This window comes from Podarcis vaucheri, assembly GCF_965113315.1.
Source record: "Podarcis vaucheri genome assembly, chromosome: 1".
Classification (NCBI taxonomy): domain Eukaryota; kingdom Metazoa; phylum Chordata; class Lepidosauria; order Squamata; family Lacertidae; genus Podarcis; species Podarcis vaucheri.
Window position 1 is genome coordinate 39,187,178 of NC_138759.1, and position 21,521 is coordinate 39,208,698.

General features: G+C 37.0%; 1 protein-coding gene across 5 annotated transcripts in view; it reads left to right on the forward strand.

The window, feature by feature from the left end:
* Positions 1-209: 209 nt before the first annotated feature.
* NOVA1 (NOVA alternative splicing regulator 1) overlaps positions 210-21,521 on the forward strand; it is a 151,715-nt gene continuing 130,403 nt past the window's right edge. For 3 of the 5 annotated variants that reach the window (XM_082240468.1, XM_082240464.1, XM_082240466.1), the window contains exons 1-2: positions 210-561; positions 2,414-2,557. In XM_082240468.1, the coding sequence (XP_082096594.1) occupies positions 426-561; positions 2,414-2,557 (280 nt within the window). In that variant the 5' untranslated portion in view covers positions 210-425. Of the gene's footprint in view, positions 562-595; positions 1,041-1,080; positions 1,353-2,413; positions 2,558-21,521 lie in introns of those variants that run through there. The other 2 variants (XM_082240465.1, XM_082240467.1) reach the window with 2 other exon arrangements.

The window sequence follows — 21,521 nt, forward strand, 5'->3', positions numbered from 1 at the left end:
CCACCCCCCTTTCTTCCCCTCTTTTCCCTTTTTAAATTTTCTTTTCCCTTTTTTCCCCTTCTCTCTCTTTTACCTCAGCTTCTGCTTGCTGGCACTGCACTGCAGCTGCTCCTTCAGCCACTCGTCCTGCCTGGCTTCCCACCCCCCCACCCCCTTTCCTCCCCTCCCCACCCACCCATTTCACCGGTGCCAGATAAACAAACCCTCCTCTTCTTCCTCCAGCCCCCACCCCCCAAAAAAACCCCCATCCTTTTGGGGAAAGGGGGTGTTGGACTTGCCAGATTAGCTCGAGCTATTAAAAGGAGGACAAGAAGAAGCCCGAAAGAAGCGGGACGAGCCCCCCTTCCTTCCTCCTCCCCCCTCCCTGCTCCCCCCCCCCACCCCGAAGGGAGAAGCCAGTTATCCTTCTCGCGGCGGCAGCAAACATGATGGCGGCAGCTCCCATCCAGCAGAACGGGACCCACACTGGGGTGCCCATAGACCTGGACCCGCCGGACTCTCGGAAAAGACCACTTGAAGCTCCCCCCGAAGCCGGCAGCACCAAAAGGACCAACACGGGCGGTGGGTATTCGCCCCCCTCCACCACCACCACCTTCTCCTCCTCCTTCCCCTCCTCCTCTTCCTCCTCCCAAATTCCCCACCCACCTTCCCCTTTCCTACCTGCCTCCTCGCCTCACCTCGCCCTCCTTTCCCTTTCCCCAAACATTCCTTATTTCTCTAATGTTATCATTCATCAAAATGGCGCCGCTTTCCGAGCATCTAGCAGCCCCGTTTTATTTTAATTTCGCATATTCGTCCTGACTTGGGGTCGCGGTGGGGTGGAGGGGAGGGCTGTTCAGCCTCGACCCACCGGGCTGTACCAAGCCCAGGGCTGCTGCTTTCGCCTGCTTCTTTCTCTCTCTTTCTCCCCCCCCCCCGCCCCCCTAACCAGCGCACGCCTTTGAACAATTGGGAGAAACTAAATGAATAAATGGCGGATGAAAAGAAGCACTTTCACTCCCCCCATCCCCTCTTAAGCCCCCCCTCTCGTGAGTCGCCAGGTAGATTTTTTTTCCCTCCCACCCACCCAATACAACAAAAATCTTGTCGATTTCCTGGCACCACTTTCTGTTACGGTGGAAAATGTTGCAAAGATTTGTTCTTCCTGGGGTTGGGTCACGGTGATGGGATGTGTGCGCGCGTGTGTGTGTGTCAGAGAGAGGTTTGCGGAGGGAGGGCGGGAGTTGCCTGTCTTGGTGCGGTGACTTGTTAGTTAACATCCTGCTCTTCCTGGATGAGATGAGTTATAACGGGACCAGCATCTCCTCTATTCATTTGCACTGGAGTCTTCATAACAATGCACCGAGGCAGAGGTGAATTTATTCATCCAACATTAACAAACAGCAGAACTAGATACGTAGCTCGTGTATTTAACTGTTTGTATAATGTCTTTGCGGGGTGGGGTGGGGGGCGCACCTGTACTAGCTGGGACATGGACTCTCAAAGAAAAGTAGGATGGCTCTGAACCTGCTCCTTTATAGAAGCAAAGTTCTGTAATGATGCATTTTTAGGTTAAGCTGTGAAAAGCAGATAGGGGTGTGTATTTGTGTTTTAATAAAGAGGGCTTAAATGTGTGTGTTGTTTTTACATGAGATCCTTTCAGAGCAGTTTCTTTAAGGTCCATAGAATTGATGTCATTCATTGGATGAGCAAATTGTTCAGTTGTAAAGAAGTATTTGATTCATTCCCCAGTTCTGGCTTTTTTCTTTCTTTCGTTTTGCTCTGATTTGGGCATTACATTGGGCATGACATAAGCAGTCACCTTTTAAAGTGTATGCATGACTCCAGGTTTTTTAAAAGGGGGAAATATTATTAATGTCCTTTGATTAAGAGATCATTGCCACTTGAGAAGCATTTAAAATACATCTGGATTACTTAGGCAAATGGTTGCATCCATTTATATTGCCAAGTTTTCTTGTCAATAGCTAAAACTCTTTGAATAAAATCTCAAATTTTGGATTTAGTGGATAAAGCTGTGTGTTGTGGAGAGTACAGTGCTAATGGTGAACAAATGCCCTTTTAATGTTTTCTTTCCAGTTTGCAGCATTTTTAGGGAAAGTTGTAGTTCTTGACAAAATTCTTGTGTAAGGTATTTTCTTTCTTTCTGAAGAGTTATATCATACCTTAGTAACTATTTTACATTCAGAATTACAACTTGAATTGGGTCATTGCTTCTCATAGCACCACCAAATTAAGGACAATTCATTAGATTCTTCATTTTTTCACAGCGGATATGAAGGATAGTGCAACTGGTTACATATCTGTGCAGAATACCTGTACGTTAATACTATAATAGAAAGGCATATTTTTGTAGGTTTGAGGATGAATGAGATTTTAGGCAGCTAATTAACCTTCAATATCTCAATTTTTTCAGAGGACGGCCAATATTTTCTAAAGGTCCTCATACCTAGTTATGCGGCTGGATCTATAATTGGGAAGGGAGGACAGACAATTGTTCAGCTGCAGAAAGAGACTGGAGCTACCATCAAGCTCTCTAAATCCAAAGACTTTTATCCAGGTAGGTGCAAGCTTTAGAAGATTATTTGTTAAATCCCTAGGGTAATGTATCCACATTCTGTATAATTAAACAAGATTAGCGTACCTGTAGAATTAAATCGTATTAGCATACCACTACAATAACTGGCATTCTTGAATAGTAAAATGCATATTCACAAGCAATTCTAAGTAAATATATTGGTATTTGTTATTTTGCAATAAAGAAAAGGTAGCTCGCTGTCTAAACCTGATTGTGGAAAAACTAAGAATCATTGCTATCATGCATGTGTGTTCTACACAGTTCATCTTATTGCAAGAAATGTTTTTTTAAAAAACAGGCTGTTTGACAGCTGGCATTACAGGTTTTGCTGAAGTTTTCATACATTATGGCAATTAAGCTCATAAGTAAAAACACAGGTTCTCCTTGTAGAATAGGCCATTTACCTTAAATCCATTACGTACTTTGGTTCTGCTTCATTGCTTTGTTCATACATCTTAACATGAAATAAATTCCAAGTGCTGCTCTTCAGATGTTTCTTTGATTTTGTGTATTTTTCACAATTGTGATATATAACGGAAACCTATTGCGAAAGAATACAAATAATTTTGTTTGGAAATTTAGACTCTAAGAATATTGTACACATAAGTACTATAAGATTGAATTATAAAATATACATACTGAAGGCTGTACAATTCATATATGGTGTTTTATTATCATTTTTGAATGCATAATGTTGATAAAGATTTCTAAACTGGTGTGGAGGTATTTAATGTAAATTAAAAGCAACATTTCTTTATATAGACCAGTAATGAAGCATTATTGATAAAAGAAACATTGTCAATAAAGGAAGTGTTCTGATAGTCATTTGATTTTTCTTAACTCTAGCACTGGTGGCTTTCCATTGAGATGGCCTGTTTTCTTTTTTCTTGTAATGAAAAGAAAAATTCTTTATATTTGGTACTGGCTCACAGATATGATTGAATCTTGTAAACTAGTTAGAAAGACTGTCATGAGTAAAACAAGAGTGTTTCATTTTCTACTGTCTTAAATTCCGAAGTGGATCATTGTTGTTTGATACAAAGGTTGTTATTCTCTTGTGATAGTTGTGGTACAGAGGCAGAGAGTGTATGTGTTCAAAGACTTATATGAAAAATTCCATTCAAGATGCAGTATATAACAATGCGTTATTTTTTATGAATGGTGTCTTTTTCATGAAATAGTATTTAAAATGTCGATGAAAAAGCTTGTATATTTTTAAAAAGTGAAAGCCGGTATATAGATGACATAATCGATATGGACATAAAATTGTGACAGTTTTGGATTATAGCTATAATGGCAAATTGAGTTTGGAGACAATAGATGAATAAATTACAGATGTGTTTGTGATATTCATAAGAGTAGCCAATGTGAGATGACAGTGCAGAACAATTTGTGTTTGATCATCAATGCAAATTCTAAATCATAACCTTTGATTTAGCTATATAGTATTAAGCAAGATTGGAATCTTTTGTTTGCTACATTAACAGGAATCCTTTCCATTCTAATTAAAATCAATATTAAGTGTTGAATTGGGCGGATGCAAAGATTTTAATAGAAATTTCCTTGAAGGTTAAAAAAAAAGACAAGGCATGATGAGGGGTTTACAGCCTTGTGTTAAGTGTTCCTGTGACGTAAACAGGTTCCCTCTGAAGAAATGCCAGCATGAGAGAGAGCTTGTACAGTTTGACTGTAACAGGTGTAAACTAATCCCTTGCTGTTATTTACTAATCACTAATTTTGGTCCTGTGAGACCTCGTTTATATTTGAAACCACAGTGTTGATCAATTTTAGTGAATAAATAAATATGGGCATCCATAAACTACATAAACATGCTAATACATGTCACTCTTTAATGGTGCTAGTTAATGTTTCTGTTTAGAACTGAACATGAGCCTGACGCATAGTTTGAGCTCATGGATTCTCCAACCTATTGTAATTTGGGTTTCTTCCATTTATAAATCCTGAAGTCTTAATCTGAACTATGCTATCTTCTGATCATCCTTAAATTAGATTAGACACTGATCTTGTGTAGGTGTGAATTTTCGATTAGCATTGTAAATATTGTATCCAACTAGAGTTTTGATCAATGTAATACTTATAGGTATTAATTGTTCCATAGATGCCTGGCAGTTATACAGTTCAATGGCAACAGCTAGATTATAAAACTTTTTGTGCGTATCAATGATAGTTGCGTTTGTGAACTATATTCCATGTGAGTTTGTATTTAGCACAGAGTAACTTTAGTTAATCTGATATGACCAGAAGTAACAAAATTAATTGCAGCTAGTTACATAAATCATACTATTGGCATACTTTGAAGAAAACCCCTCAGTGCTGCTGCCCTTTGATTAGTTTGGGATGTTGGCAAGCATTTTCAAGTTAATCCAGGTTATCAAAACACTTTTCATCCAAAGTGTAAGTAAAATTGGTCAAATGCTCAGAATGAATATCCTTATTTGGGCACAAAACTGTTAAAAAACAGGTAAGCATTGTCTGTCTGTGCTTCTCGACTTACAATCTAATAACTAGAAAATAAGAATGTTTAAGGAAAGATAATACTGCAGAATTCTGATTTGGAATGTCCAGTAATTCTGCTTTGGAATTTCCAGTAATACTACTTGATAAAATAGGACAACTGCAGATAATAGTCTGCTGACTTTTTCTTGTTTGCTGTATGGTAGATAGATTTATTGTGTATTCTGTGTTTGAATAGTGCAATGCACATTTTTTAAAATAAAAAAGCTGCTGTACATACATGTATGACTGGTAATTCTTTCCTTATGAAATCTGGGTGTATGTAACACACACTGAAAATATTTTCTTAGTTAAAATCCCATTGATTTTATGACATTTTAAAGGAACTCAATAGTTTAAGAGGAAATGCACAGTTACTTTGTGAAATGATATTCTATATCACTTGCTTTTAGTATTTGACTGATATTAATAAAATCTGGGGAAGAGTTATGGAGAAGTTCAGTAAAACATGTTGAACAGGAATTTTATGAGTTATGACCTTGAAAATGTTACTCCCCCTTTTTTAAAAATGACCAAATGTACACCAGTATTTTCCTGAAGTTCATAATTTCAAAATAATAACTCCACAGGCAACCTTTCAAAGGGTGTTCTCACAAAATGCTATGGACTTTGAGAAAGTAATGAGAGCGTAGAGGTAAATAGTTTTTTTGTTTAAGTTCAGCAGTCATTTCTCCGCTAAAAAAAAAAAGTTGTAATTTTAAATCTCTCCTTGTTAAATGAAAGCTGTTAAATGATTGAGACTGCAATCCTATACTCACCCTGGAAAACGTCCCATTGAACTCAATGGGATTTATTTCTGACTTCATATATAGGGTTACAGTGTAAGTGGGGTTGAAATTAGGATATGAATGTGAATAGCTGTGTGCAGTGTGGCTGTCCAGATGCTTGGAGATGTATTCCAGCAAGGATGTCATTCATGTAAAAGGCTGACACATCTGTCCCATTACGTTTTAGCTTTCATGGTACATGTCATTCCCACCCTGCCCCACAAAATGTGTCCTTATTTTAGGATGCTTAAATATAGACATGTTGCTACAGGTTGTATTGCTACTACCATTTTTTACGCAGGAGGTTTCTGAAGAAAGTACTGTAGTAATGCTAAGTATGTGATCATTGTGGTAATTGTGGTCACTGAGATAGATCTGCAAAGCTTAGTTCTCTTGGGTTTTTTAACTCTTAAATGCCCAAGCATTGAATACTAGCTATTTGAAGGTATAATTCTCAGTTGTACAGCTGTCATTGATCTTGCAAAGTCTGCTTTAATGAGAAAAAACAAGTTAGGTTCTGATTTGTTTATTTTTTAGTGTTCAGAATTAAGCTATAAATGGATGGGAATTCTGTATGACGTGGAGGTAGCTTTTTGTGTGTAATGTTATATTTTCTTTAATATGGGGAGTAATGCAGCATTTCCATTAAATATGCTTTCTGGGTGTTGGGGACTTTTAGTACTTTAATGGTTTTTGTCCCTTGTTGATTTGGTGATTGATCTTGTGATTGTTGAATAAAACTTTAAAAAGAGTGGATTTGTTCTGAATTGAAATGCCTTTATTGATGTTTCTCTAACGCCACGCCGTCCCTTAAATAATAAAAAAGATAGGCATTTAGTGTACAATCTTCAACATTAACAAACTGATCTATCAGTTTATGAATGTTTACTTTTCGCTAAGTGTATGTAGGATTTCAGTCTTAAAAATGGTGCTAGGAGAGGTAAAATAGTCACCTGATCTAGCACCCTACTGCAGGGCAGGATGGTGTACAATCACATCTCCCCTCCATCTGATCAATTCAGATGAGTTCCTGGAGGAAACTTCTTTCTAAACTAAAATATGGTGGTCATACATTCCAGCAAATCACTCACTGAGTGAATCTTAATGCAACCAGTGGAAAGGAATTCCGCTAGAGTTTTGGGATAAGATTGATGAGCATAGCCAGGAGACATCTACAAGTTGCCTATCTGTTTTGCAACTTTCACTTATCAGCATGCACAGTGGATTAGTTTTTTGAAAGGTTTATAGGCCAAATTTATTTGAGGATGACAGAACAATGTTAAAGAAGGAACTTGTTAATTTTTTTAAATTATGGAATTCAGTTTACTTAGATACATTATTCATAGAGAATTATTTTTCTGTGTGCAATGTTTTTATATAGTTAATATTGCAGGGCATGTGGAGTTTTATAGAGGAACCAAGAAAGACGCATCCATTTCAGAAAGAATCCTTATTGCTTCATTTTAAACGGCTGCTTAGCTTTATAGTGATGGCATGAAGGTAAAAAGCTCAATACACTAGTGAAATAATCTGCACAATAAATATCTTTCAGACAGCATTTAAAAAATGAAATGCTATTTGGAATGGCAGTGAGGTTCCTAATACCTGATCATGGAAGTGAATTCGTTTTAGAAAGGAAAAAAGGTAATTTTAGATATCTTAATACAAACATAGTTTTGGTGAACTTCCAGTTTAACAGAAGTCTTAAGTTGTCGCTTTACCTCTTTGCTCTTTCACTTATTTTAATAATTGATTTTTAAAAATTCTTTTAAAGTCCTGTCACCTCGTTTTGAAGGATAAAATTACTTTTGCCGAAAATGATTCGGAAAATTAATTTTCCGAACAATATAGGTTTTAAACAAATAACTATTTTGGTTTAAAAATGATCTTGCAAATTAGAAAAGAAAATGCTAATTCTTTAAATCAGATTGCAGATTTTGAAAGTTAAAATTGCTATGAAGTTTGGGGTTGATTGCTGCCTCATTTCCATCTTTGAACTTGGTTCTGGTTAAGTTCAACAACATCTGTAGAGATCCGACTAACAAACATTTCTGGGATTCATCTTTGCAGTTTTCAGCAGGTGCAGTTGGTGTTGCAGCCCTTCTCAAAAAGAGGTTAGTTTGTTTTTAATGTTTATTGTTAGTCCGGTGGGAAGGAATGACTTGGTAGAGACTTGAAGGTTGTCAGTTGTCCAGTGCTGGAATGCTGCAGGTAATTGGGCTAGACTGGTGGGAATTATGACAGTGTGCTTCTCACGTTGCACTGCAGCTGCTGTTGATCTTAATTAATCTGACCCTCAGAGGCTGTAGTGTCATAGCATAAAAGGCAGTACATACTGGAAATTGAGAAGCTATTCTCATGATCTTTTTACTGAATGCTTTTTTAAGATTTAAAATGACTATTGGTTTTTATTCAATATTAACTGCGTTGTAAAAGCAAGTGGATGAAAGGAGGAAATACAATATTTTAAATAAAATGTGCGTTTTTTAGTCTGCCTTAGGTTCTTCAGTATAACCATACTTATACTGAAGACCTATTAAAACCAATAGCATCTACTCTGAAATATGTATCAAAACTTCCAGTATTGAATGAATGCTGAATATCAAATGTAGATTTGTATATTATTTTGGTAACATCATTTATCTCGTATTATGTTCTGTGTGATGTGTTGCGTTTTGATTAAAAAATTTAGGTAGTCTGGAAAATTTTGCTATACATCTACATGGTGTTTTAGGCTTCCTCATTACTTGAATACAACAGACGTTCGCTTCTGTTTTGGGAAAATGCTTTGAAAGGTTATGTACTGCATGCTGGGTACATGGAGGTGTTATGAATGTTTCAGTACCCATGTCTTTCATAGAAGAGATTAAAACATACCATTTAACTTTCCCATTGGAGAATATTGGGATTTCAAACTTTATAACTTTGAGTTTTTTGTTCTAAACTAAAACTATTTAAGAGATTTGAAAACATTGAACCTTATTACTTTAAGATTCAGACTTTTGTTTTACGTTTGTTTCAATTAAAATATGAATTGCTTTAAACTGGCTAGACTTTGGGCAAAACTCTTCATACCTTATTTGGTATTGCAAATAATTATTTTCTGAAAATACTGAAATCAAATGCTACTCAATTATTTCATGCAGAATACAAAGTTTGTTTATTTAGTTAACTGCCAGTTTCATATGGCAGCCCATCTGAAGAAGTGTGCATGCACACAAAAGCTTATACCCAGAACAAACTTAGTTGGTCTCTAAGGTCCTACTGGACAATTTTTTTTTTATTTCGACTGCGTCAGACCAACACGACTACCTACCTGAATATGGCAGCCCAGTTTGTCAATGTACTTACTGGACACTATCTCTTTGACACCAGTACATCTTTAGCATCCTTTCATCACCACTAGATTTCATCACTATTCAGTACATTTAAAGTCTACTTGTGTAGCTGATTATACAATAGCCCATTTTAATAGTTTAAATTTACAGTAAGTGTGATGTGTTCGTGTGTCTGATTTCTATATGTTATTTGTGGAAAGAATAAAGCTTCTGTTTTCCATAAATATATTTCCTACTGTATTCTGCAGGACCTGTCTTGTCAACATGGATAGAAGTTCTGCAAAATAACAATGATTATTTTGGAAAACGGGGAATAGGGAAAAAGGGTGGAATCACTCTGGTAAGATGATTAAATATAAAGAAATAAAACACTTTAAGTTGTGAGCATATTAACAACTTGTGTTATTTGATTCATCATTACAACTAGTTTGACATTGATACGTGGTGCATTTGTAGTTACTAATAAGGTGCTCCCATAAAAACACATATTTAGTTTTAAAACCTTGTCAGAATACTGAACGCTCACCTAAGATATATTATGTGGCTATAAATAAACGTATTATAAATGAATGTATATCCAATATTGTTAGACACAATTCTAGGAAAAGACAAGCTTTTTGGAGCCTTAAGGCTAAAACCTCATCTTAGCTGCTTCTGAAAACAGCAGCCCTGTCTTTTCAAGCCCACTCATATGTAACTTTTAGCGAAGAAGTCTGTGATGCATTGGTAGCCAGTGGCACGGAAATTGAGAATTTTGCGGTGTTATGACATCACATATCTTGGCGTACTAAAGGTTGAGAGTAGTGGAGTTTGTACGCAAGCAGGTTTAATATTCAGATTTAGATGTACTGATTGATGTGTTGCAGTTATGCTGGTGCCAGAAAAAATTAGGACAGCTGTGTGTGTGCGTTTTAGTGGCAATAAAACAAATCCAGCATTTTGATCACTTTTAATAATTAGTTCAATCCATTTGATTCTCTGCCTGTGGAATGCCCACGTTTGTATTTATTGCTCTTTTCTAGAATGGGGTTTTTTTTTAAGCTAAGGAAAAAGTGAATATGGATGTCCTTCTAAAATCATATCTGTTGTATGAAGAATTTGCCCATACACTATTTCCTAAAATGTTTTTTGTTTCGCCTGCTGGGTTCTGGTTCCGCCCCAAGGAGCATACAGTCCTAGGAACAAAGTATAAGAAGGATGGGAGACCAATTTTTAGATTTCTGGATATTTTGAACAGTTTTCAGAGAGGAAGCTGTGTTTGTTTACTGTAGCAAAAACAAAATCTTGTGATACCTTAGGTTTAACAATTTTTTTATGACACAGGCTTTCATGAACTACAGCCCACTTCATCAGAGTCATGCATTGAAAGTGGACTGCAGTTTACAACAGCTTATGCCATTGTCAGTTTGTTAGTCTTTTGACATTATTATTATTATTATTATTATTATTATTATTATTATTATTATTATTAACCTACCTTTTTCCCTGCTCAGGGTGGCATATAGATTAAAACAAGAATCACAAAAACAGAAAAAAACAATTATTAAAATATAATTAAGCATTTTAAACTATTTTGAGACTTGATTCAACTTTGATATCATCCCCTGCCCCACTGCCAATAAGATTGGGGCATAGTGTTGGGTTAACCTTTATTGTGCCTTTTTTTCAGTCTCCACGCCATGCTGGAAGTGGCAAAGGGGAAAGTTTTAATACGCTCTAATGCCCTGGCAATTTTTAAGGAAAAATAAAAAGAAACATTTAGCTCCTGTGTCCTGTCAAGCTAATCCTAAAATGTGACAGTGGTCAGACACAGTAATGGGTTGAATGTGAACAATATAAGTTAAAGCAACTTTAACTTTGAGTACTTCCACACCAGCCCTTTTCTCTGAAGTAAGGATGGCAATTCCACTTAACATTTTGCAGAGCATCCATATGGTGTTATTTTATTACAGTATTACAGTGCTTTCTGTGTAAGCTCATATTTCTTGAGATATAATGTTTTTGTGACAAAATGTTTTTGTAATAGCCTGTCAGGTACAGGTGCACAAAAGTACTATTAAAACATGTTTAGGACTCCAGTGCTGCCAAATTGAAAAGTTCCTCTTTGCAAGTTCATTGCTTGCTCTTTTATCCTGTTGATCCAGAGTGAGGTTGATAAGGATGAATAGTCTGGTTTATCCCTTGAATTGCCTCTCTAAATTAAATTTTCTGCCCATGAGCGTATATGTGTGTTACTTATGGTTGTATTTGTCATTTTTCAGAAGGGCAGTCAGGCCCTTTATGAAACAGATCCCATTTATGGACCAAGGTGGAGACTGTTCACCACTATTTTCCTATCCTGGATCAACATGAAGAAATAAAATAGGCTGAAGCTGCAAATGGGGGGGGGGGCAGATTAGGATTATAAAGCACCAGGCCATTGTATGCTTGTTGACATGATAAAACTATAAGAGAAGCATCAGATACAATGTGCCACGCTCCAGATGTTCTTGGACCAGCTATTATGACAACTGGTCAGGAATTATGACAGTTGATATTCCCAATAATGTCTGGAAGGCATCCCCTTAACTTCCCCTAGTCTAACAAAATGTTGCGAGTGATCCAAGCAGACGGTGCTGGAAATAACACAGACAACAACATCCAATTCTAATAGTAGATATAGATCAACACAATAGAAGAAACCTTTAATTGCTACATTTTTATCCATTAGAAAAAGCTGGCACCTTACCTTGTGTGAATTGGGAAGCTGACACTATTTCGTTGTGAAGTATTATTCTAGATATATTGTGATACAGTGTTTTGCTACAGCATTGTTGCACAATTAAAGGATATCTCTGTCTGCCTTGACATTCCACATGAGCTTATGACTAATGTTGCAACCCAATTTATAGGACCAGCATTTTACTAATTTTGGGTACTGTTTTACTCAGAGCAGACCCATTAAAAGTAATGAACCTAACTTAGTCATGTTTATTTATTTTAATAGGTTTGTTCTAAGTAAAATGTAATTGAATAGCCCCTTCTGTACTTTTTGCAACTTTTGCCATATTACCACTAGCCCCAACTAACCAGAAGAAATGGAAGAAACTGCGAAGACAATCTTGAAGCAGATTACCTTCGTACTGTTTTCTAAAGCTAGATGTCAGGCCCACTGATAGCTGTTGGATAAGCTAAGCAGAATTCTTAATGTGAAGACAAATCAGAATACACCGTGCAACCCTAGATAATTCCCCCCCCCAAAAAAATTGGAAAGTGGCCTTATGAATATTTTTATACTTAGCACAATTCAATCTGAGAACGGCCACATATAGAACCAGGAGAATTCAACATAAACCTGATAGAAGAAAAGACATGGCAAGACTCCATCTATTGCTCAGTGAAAATAAGAAAACACAGATCATATTTTGTTGAGACAAAAGTGGACTACTTAAACATAAAACAACTTTTTTCTATTCCTGAGAAAGTAGAACTTCCAGACTTGAGTAGTACCCGAAAAACCAAGTTCATTTTCTGAGATTCTGCCAGAGCCATCCTCTAAGACTGATAGCAAAATTGCTATTACAGTTAAAAAGTTATTAAAAAGTATTTTAAATTTAAAGATGAGGGACTGATTATTCGAACAACCAAACCTTTCAATACTGCTGATTTATTTGTACGTATGATTTATTTGTATGTATAAAGGAGTGGGGAAAAGAGATGTGTAGATAGTATATTAGGTAGAATTGGACAAAATTGTAGTAGAGTGAGGGGCTTTCTGTTACTGTTAAAGACACAGAGGTTCTTCTCTAGTGAGTTCTTCATTCAGCCTTCCATAACACCAAGTATATAGGTATGTGTTTAAAAGGCTTAGTCTTAAGAATAAAGCTGTCTAATCCCTTTTAGACTATAACACTGCTGTTAAAGCTTTAGAAGAATTCCTAACACATGTACAACGTGAGATTTTCCAAAACTCTTTCCCCATTTGAATTTTTAGAAAGGCTTTTTAAAGAAGTCATACATTTTGTGTTGGGGGGGGACTTTTATTTATTTTTACTGAAATAATTCCAGTGATTTTTAAGCCCCCCCACTCTCTCCATATCATTATTAATTAGTCTATGTGTGGCCTCTTTCTTCATAGTATATTGCAAAGTGCTTTTGGAATAATCAGTGCTGCTGGTGTTGTGCCTGAATATACTGAGGATATGGGAACACAGAACTTTCACTTGGCATATTGAAATGCTTGACATGTCTGGAATATGGAGTGAATGAGGGGTAGAACAGCAAATATCTTTTAGGGTTGGGATTTTACATAGAATCATCTGTTCTACACAATATTTACTGCATTTTTTTTTTATTTAGTAAAGTGGTACCTCGGTTTACAAACTTAATCCATTCCTGAAATCTGTTCTTAAACTGAATCCATTCTTAAATCGAGGTGCACTTTCCCTAATGAGGCCTCCTGCCACCGGTGCCCTTCCACCGCTTGGTTTCCATTTGTAGACCGAGATAAAGTTCGCAAACCAGAATACTACTTCCGGTTTTGCGGAGTTCGTAATCAGAATCGTTTGTAAACAGGACTGTTCTTAAACCGAGGTACCACTGTACTTACAAAATCATACAATTGTAAAGTTGGAAGGGATTCCGAGGGTCATCTAGTCCAACCCCCTGCAATACAGGAATCTCAACTAAAGCACCCATGACAGATGGCCATACAAACTCTGCTTATAAACCTACAAGAAAAGAGTCTGTTCCACTGTCAAACAACTCTTAGTGTCATAAAGTTCTTCCTGATGCTTAGTCAGAATCTCCTTTCTTGTAACTTGAATCCATTCACAGAATAACAACTCAAGGACCATGTCCTTCTAGTAACATGGATTAAAGCAGATGCCATGACAGGGACACGGAAGAGGAACAGATGGCCATGTACTTTAAAAAAAAAAGTGTCAGAATATATATTTGAACGTTTCATGCTAAAGCTGCAATGTTTTGCCCAATGACCACTTCATGCATGACACTTGTAATTCACTGCTGTTGGATAAGAAGTAGTGAATATCTTTATTTCTTCTTTGTAAAAAGATATATATATAGAGAGAGATAGAGTTAAATTATTATGAAACAGAAAGTAAGAATTTAGGCCTAGCAAACTTCTGAATAATTACAAACAGCCTTGGATATACCACCCCACCCCCCCGCTTACTAGCCTTCTGGGGCTCACAGAAGAGGACGGAGGGCTCTGTTCTTCTTGCAACAGTCTGTTACATTTCTGTACTACGCTTCCCTCCTCTCGGAGCCTCCTGTTTTCTGTACTAGACACAATGGGTGGAACATATGAAGCAGGGGCAGGGAACATGTCTCAGCTCAAGGACTTCATTCCTTTCTGGGCAACCTTTTGAGAGTCACATGTCAATAATGAGTGGAGCTAGAAGCAAAAGTTGGAGGAACAATAAAAGTAAAAAAGAAAAGAAAAACTTTCTTTTGTACAACAGACTTGTTCCTACACCCCCTTGTCTCATGACCATCTTTGTCCTACATTAGGATAACCAAGAGGCTTCACCACAGTTCAAGGACACTTTTCAACAGGGTGTTTGAAGCAGGGCTGATGAGGATGGTGACCTGGGGAGAGGTCTGAAAGCCAGACAGAAAGGTCTGAGGGACCACATTCCATCCCTGTACCTGATATTTCCCATCTTGGTATAAAGGCTCTGTCTTACCTTCATAGGCCTGCTTACTTGCCTGTGTGGCATTCCTTGATAACAAAGAACAATAGCTATTGATGTATAGAAATTTGCCATAAACTAAACTGAATTCCAAAAGGAACAGCAAAGGCTTCAGGATGCAGTCTGACTTCTTCCTCTTTTCTCTTTCAAAGTTGCTCTTCAAAATTTTAAAAAAGCAGAAGCAGAATAAAATAATTGAGATGCTGCATTCAATGGAAAATTAATTTTTGTTCAAAGTAGGTTGGAATGTAACAAGACAGGCTCTTTTTAACAATATAGATTACTGTTCTCTGTTGAACCAACTAAATTTTATTAAGATAGGCATAATTTCTGTGATGGCATTCATTATTTTTATTTTGTCTATGCTGCATAACTGTCATTGGTTGTGTTTTATTTGTGAACTGCACACTGATGTCTGAATGCGTGGTGACTGACCAGAAAAGAGATCTTGGAGTTGTGATACATAGGTTCAATTAAATAGTTAATCCAGTACATGGGACCTGGGGAAAATGCTAATTCCAGTCTCAAGATAATTAGGAGAAGGGTTGAAAACAAAAATGCCAGTATTGGAATGCCTTTATCCCAAAATGTGGTGCAACCACACTTGGAACACTGTGTAAAGTTATGGTCACCATCTCTCAAAAGAGATTATGTCAAGATGGAAAAGGGCAGCCAAAAAGACTGGAGCAGCTCCCCGTGAGGATTATTACAATGCTTGGGACTTTTTAGTTCAGTAAAAATATACATAAGTTTTGAGGTTTATAAAATTATGCATGGTTTAGATACTGTGGATAGAGCATATTATCCTTCTTTTATAATGCAAGAACCTGAAACATATTCAGGACAAAATATTTCACATGGCTCATAATTAAGCTGCAGAATTCTCAACTATAGTGATGGCCACAAATGTAGACAGCTTTAAAAGGGGATTAGACAAATTAATGGAGGATAAGGCTACTAATACTATATTCTACCTCAAGGATCAGATTCTGTATGCTGTTGAATGCCAGTTGCTCAGGAAGAATTGTAGGAGATTGCCCTCCGGACTAGATAGGTCTTTGGCCTGATCTTACATTATAAAATTCTACCTGATTTATTGCAGTACAATGTGGGCCAGGAATAAATGAGAAAAAATTGCAGAATAAAGTGAGATTTAGATTTCTTTTTTAGAATTTATATTGCACCTGGTTCTCATGGATAACAGGCAGGTAATAACAGTTTAAAATACAATCAATAAAAAATAAGAACAAGGAAGAGTCAAAATATCACATAATCTGTCACAATGCAAGGCCATATAGATATATTCAAATTGCTTGACTGAAAATAAAGGTATTTTACTGGCCCCAAAAGATGCTTTGCATTGGTGCCAGCTGACACTCAGTGGGATGGTTTTCTATGACTCCACTGCTATTGCCAAGAGGGCCCTGTAACCTTCCTCTTGTGAGTTTACAGAAGATCATAAGCTAGTTAGATGCTTAAAGTAATAATTATGATATGTAGATTAGTGCTTGCTGCAAGAAGGTTTGTGAAGGTGCATATACAGGTGATATGCAACAGCAGCAGCAAAAAATTATATTAGCTGCATAGTAATGACAGCCAGTTAGTAATGTTGCTTAGGAGCCCTCCCTGTATTTTCCAACTGTTCAGTGGTACATTTTAAGTATATACACTATGTGCGTTATGAAAAAGTTTTTTGTGGTTAATATGTAAAACACATCTACATGCCTTCTTGTGTTTCTTTTCCTAGGCATGATATCTGTGGTAGTCTTGGACTGAGGGTGCCTTTATGTAGTTCCACCTCCAAGCTAAGATGATCTGGGCTGGTTACTAACTGGGTGGGATATACATTAAGAACCCTGTGAACTAACTCCTTGAACAACAACCAAGGAGCAAATATGCTCTTCTAAAGTCTTTTATAAGAAAAGGAATGTTGTTTTAAGACCACTGTGGTGGCATCTCCAGGGTGGAGAGGTGGAAGCAGAATATCCTAGGGTGTCAGTGTCAACTTTGATTTTGATACTGCAATTTACGTAACAGCTTTTCAATTGATATTAGACAGGCACAGTCACTTTGGTAAATTTGTTTTTATTTCTGCAAGCCTACCTGGATTTAGATATCTATATTTGTTTTAAGTTTTACTATTTTTAAAATGGCAATAATTTTATGTATATTTGTGGTTTTTTAATTATCTTGTGGTGTTTAGCTGTGTGTTACCTACAAAAATTTTTTTCTCATCACTTAGAGAGTGCTGTGATTAATTGGTTTATAAATCTTCAAAAGAAAGTAAAATAATGTACTGCAATGTGGGCATGAGTAATTTTACAGTTGAGGCTTTCTATCCCTATTCTGATTTTCCAATGCATCTGTGCTTGATAAAAAATACTTTCCTGACTTTGGTGATTTACATATTTGATGTGAACTGAAGTTTGTTTTAAGTGCTGAAAAAAGGAACATTTAAAAAACTACCACACCAGAGAACATATTTAAAACTATTGCACAGGAGAAAGCATTATTAACATTGCGTCCACAGATGTGGGTGTGACAAAATGATCAATGCTATGCATTACTCATATATTTAATCGATGATAACATTTCAACATAAAAAACCTAGCAATAAACACATATAATTCAGTAAGCTGACAGTGGCGGGGGTGGGGTATTTTAAATTCTGGAAAATGACTTCAGCTTTCTGTTTGATGAGGCAGTTTGGCACCTGGGATACTTCTAATCCTGACACTTGGAATGTTTTATTTTCTGCTTCTTCACTGATTTGGATTTCTGGTTCTTCACTGTTAAGATATTTCTTCAGTATATACATAAACAAAGTAAGATCTCAAATATATGTTTTTAATGACTTGTGCTGTATAAAGCAAACAGCTTTCACATTTTCTTCACATTATTTAGCTAACAAGGGTTGAGGACAAGTTAAAAGATTGTCTATAATTTCACTTTCCTCTTTGTTTTTTTTAATACTGAATTTGTAAACAAAGAGCCTCCAGAGGGGTTTTGTTTGCGCTATAGTATCAGACAGAGTATTGGCTGATGGAGCAGAGAAGCTTGGCTCTCTCAATAATTGTGTGCTTGGATATTCTAGTGCTTAATGCTTACCTCAAGGATATGTACGGTATGATAGGAACTCATTTTTTTCAATAATGCCCATTGATTTTAGGGCACTGAGTTTTTTCTGTAAAACCCCACTTCCTAAGAACATTGGAGGTTGGATGTATGCGCGCGCGCGCACACACACACACACACACACACACGTTTTTTAGTACAAGTTATACTTGGAAATTACTTTTATTGGAAGATTTGCAAAAAATTAAATCATGACAACTTGATAGCATACCCTTTCTTTGACTTGATTAGATTTTAGGGAAAAAATGGAGGCACTAAAAACTTAAGTTTCAGATTTCTGAAAAGCGGTCAGCAAAAAAATTGCACTTCCTAGTGATAGTAGTATAAAACATGTCAATTATACCTTTTATAATTTATAATTTTTAGTTTAGATTACCAGTTTTTTAATTTAAATTGCCTAATTTCACTTGCGTTTGTTTAATTGCTAGAATAATGAGTGAGCACAATAATTTCTGGGGCAAAATATAGCAGTAGAAATGTTTACAGAAAAGTTTATCCTACATCACTGCTCCCCCCCCCTTCTGCGGTGGTATATATGGTATGTATACTAGTTGGCTGCCAATTAAAACAGCTTCTTTATTGTGGTTATTTGCAGTCAATAAATTGCTCTGCATATGTTGTCTCACAGTAGTTGTAGCATGAGACTTAGCATTGAAAAGTTGTTATTTTAATACATTTGTCTGGGATATTGTGCTTCGTAAACCATTAGTAGGTTGTTAAAAGCTACAAACTCGTAAGACAAATCTTTAACATCCTACACATAAAAAAAAATCCCACACATAAGTTCGTTTTTTGATCTCACACTGTTGTGCAAATCAGCTAGTTTCCCGAGAGAGCAAGACCAAAAAACATTGACTAGGAGTGGTGGGAGACTCCAGCTGGGGAATCCTCAAGAGACTCTGAGCCCGGGAAGTAGTGGTGGGACACTGAGGACAGGCCAGAGGTTGAAGGCTGAAGAGGCCACAGGCATTAGTCAGCAAAAAGAACCAGGGGGAGCAGAAGAGGAAGTGACAGAGGCTGCAGAAGCATCCACAGAGCTTGCCTTTCCTACTGTAGTAAGTGTCCGTCCCCCCTTGTTTCCAAGGACATGGAGGGCTATGCATGTTGCAGAACACAGAACAAAGGTGGCCATCCCTAATGTAGTTAAAGGCTGCTTGGGAAACATCTGGCTGAGGAGGAGACAAGGGAAGTAGGAGGCACAGATTGTTGGTACTGGCAGCTATTTCATAGGGGCCAGTCCTATTCTGGAGCCTCCTACCACTCCTTGTCATCCAGCCAGTTGACCAGATTTTGTGAGGAGGCAAAATGTATCCAATTCCAAAGATAATAAGAACAGAACCAGCCTAAGAGTAGAAGAAAAATGAATTAGTTTAAAGGAGGGGGGACCCAAATTCACTATCTAAGCAGTTTGCAAATTCTCTTCAGATGATATGTGAAACAGCATGTTTCGTTCTAGGTGGTTTTTCTGAATGCATTCAGGAGAGGGATCAAGAACATTGTAAAGCATGCTTTTCTTATCTCAGGGTATTCAAAGGGAAGTGTGCTCATCTGGTAGGAAGAGGATTCACCATCCTCGGAAATCCAGCTGTATTTGGCATTGCATCCCTGAGATTTGTCACTAGGGCTTGGTGATATCTGGGTTTCAACATCACAAATCACCAGCTAAACACTGCAATACACCAATATATCATGATGTCTGAAATAAGGATGACGCTATAAAGAGGCATTGGCTGGTTTCATGGTTTTTCCTGCGTCGTGATTTTTGCCGGCACCTGCTTTTTTATTCGCTGCCCCCTGCATGAGGCAGGGGAGCACTAGCAGAATTAATGGGCTGCAGGAATTGAAAGAAGCATTGGCTGTCTTCACAGTTTTCCCCATATTGTCATTTTTGGATCTCACATACATCATGAATTGCGATACATTGCCAGGTCAAAAATTAAGAAACCAATATCATTATATGGACTTCAAACTGGTTTTGGATGATATAATGATATAGCTTTTATCCATATTTGTCACCTACAGAGTGCAGGTGGTGTTTAAGAGATCTAAAGGGGACAATCTCCTCTTGACATTCCCTATAAGGATAAATAAATAAATATATTTATATATGTTTTGGGCTTGTCTGACTTCTAGTCAGTAGCACATATTCTCTTTAAGGGACAGGAAAGATGGGGATTGGCCTTTTGCTGGATATGGGCATCATTCTAGTGAACAATGCTTTATCACAAAATGAAATGATGAAACAAAAACTTGAAACATATGCATAATACTCTATATATCAATATAAGGAAATGATCATAATTTGTACTGGTCCTAATTTACAATAAGGAAGATAATTCAATCTCTTCAGGTTTTAATGTACGCAGTCTCAAAATCCAATATTCTAAAGAGTAGGAGCCTATCTTAATGCACCACTGCATATTTGATTCTCATCAGTTTGATTCTCTCACTTAAGACTGCATTTATCCTCTAAAAATGCTTTACAATGGATTAATTGCTTAGTATAAAATAATTTATTTCAGATGCTTTTTTGACTGTTATACTTGGTCATTTTCCCCTTCACTTGACCATAGATTTTTCACTTCAGCGTACCCTGTCATCTGAAACAATTCATCACTTGTAGCAGTGCACATCTAGGGTGAATTATTTGAGTTGACCATAAAATATATGTATTCAATTACAGGAAAGAGACAATACTTTTTATCTTTTTAGAGTATAATACCCATGTGGGGTAAAAGATGATTCAAGCCACTGTATTCAGTATCATGGTGTATAAGAATTTTTTTCAATGTTTTTGGTTCTCTAGAAAGTTTTCTTATCACAGTTGGGGAGTTCAGATGTTGCTAGTTAATTTACAGCTCAATATTTTTCATTCAGATCTAGATATAACCTTATAAATTTAGAATTCCTTTCTTGTTCAAGTGATACGTTGTGCTGGATAATTTTTTCTTGTGAAGTACAATAAAAGAAGCTTATAAAGGGCCAAACATTGGGCAACATTTCTTAGTGCTGTCAATTGTTGGGTAGTTGCTGTCCAAAAGAGTGCTTGCAGACGGGTATTTATATCACAAATGAATGGTAGTTCTGATCCGTTTTTAAATTGTATGCAATTGGCATGTTAGCTCCTGCATGTTCTACTCCCCCATCACGTTTATGCTGTTCCACTGCTTGCCCTCCACACATGGGTAGAGTGGACAATATCCATTCCCCTAAAAAGAAACAATGCTGAGGACTTTCACGAGAGTGATTTAGTGATATCTATCTGCTGCTTGATTTGGTGGGGGCAAGTAAAAGGTAAAGGACTCCTGGACAGTTAAGTCCAGTCAACGGTGACTATGGGGTTCTGGCTCTCATCTTGCTTTCAGCCTGAGGGAGCCGGCGTTTGTCCACAGACAGCTTTCAGGGTCATGTGGCCAACATGACTAAACCACTGCAATATCCAAAAACATTAGTTATGCCTTGTAGGGTTCCATAA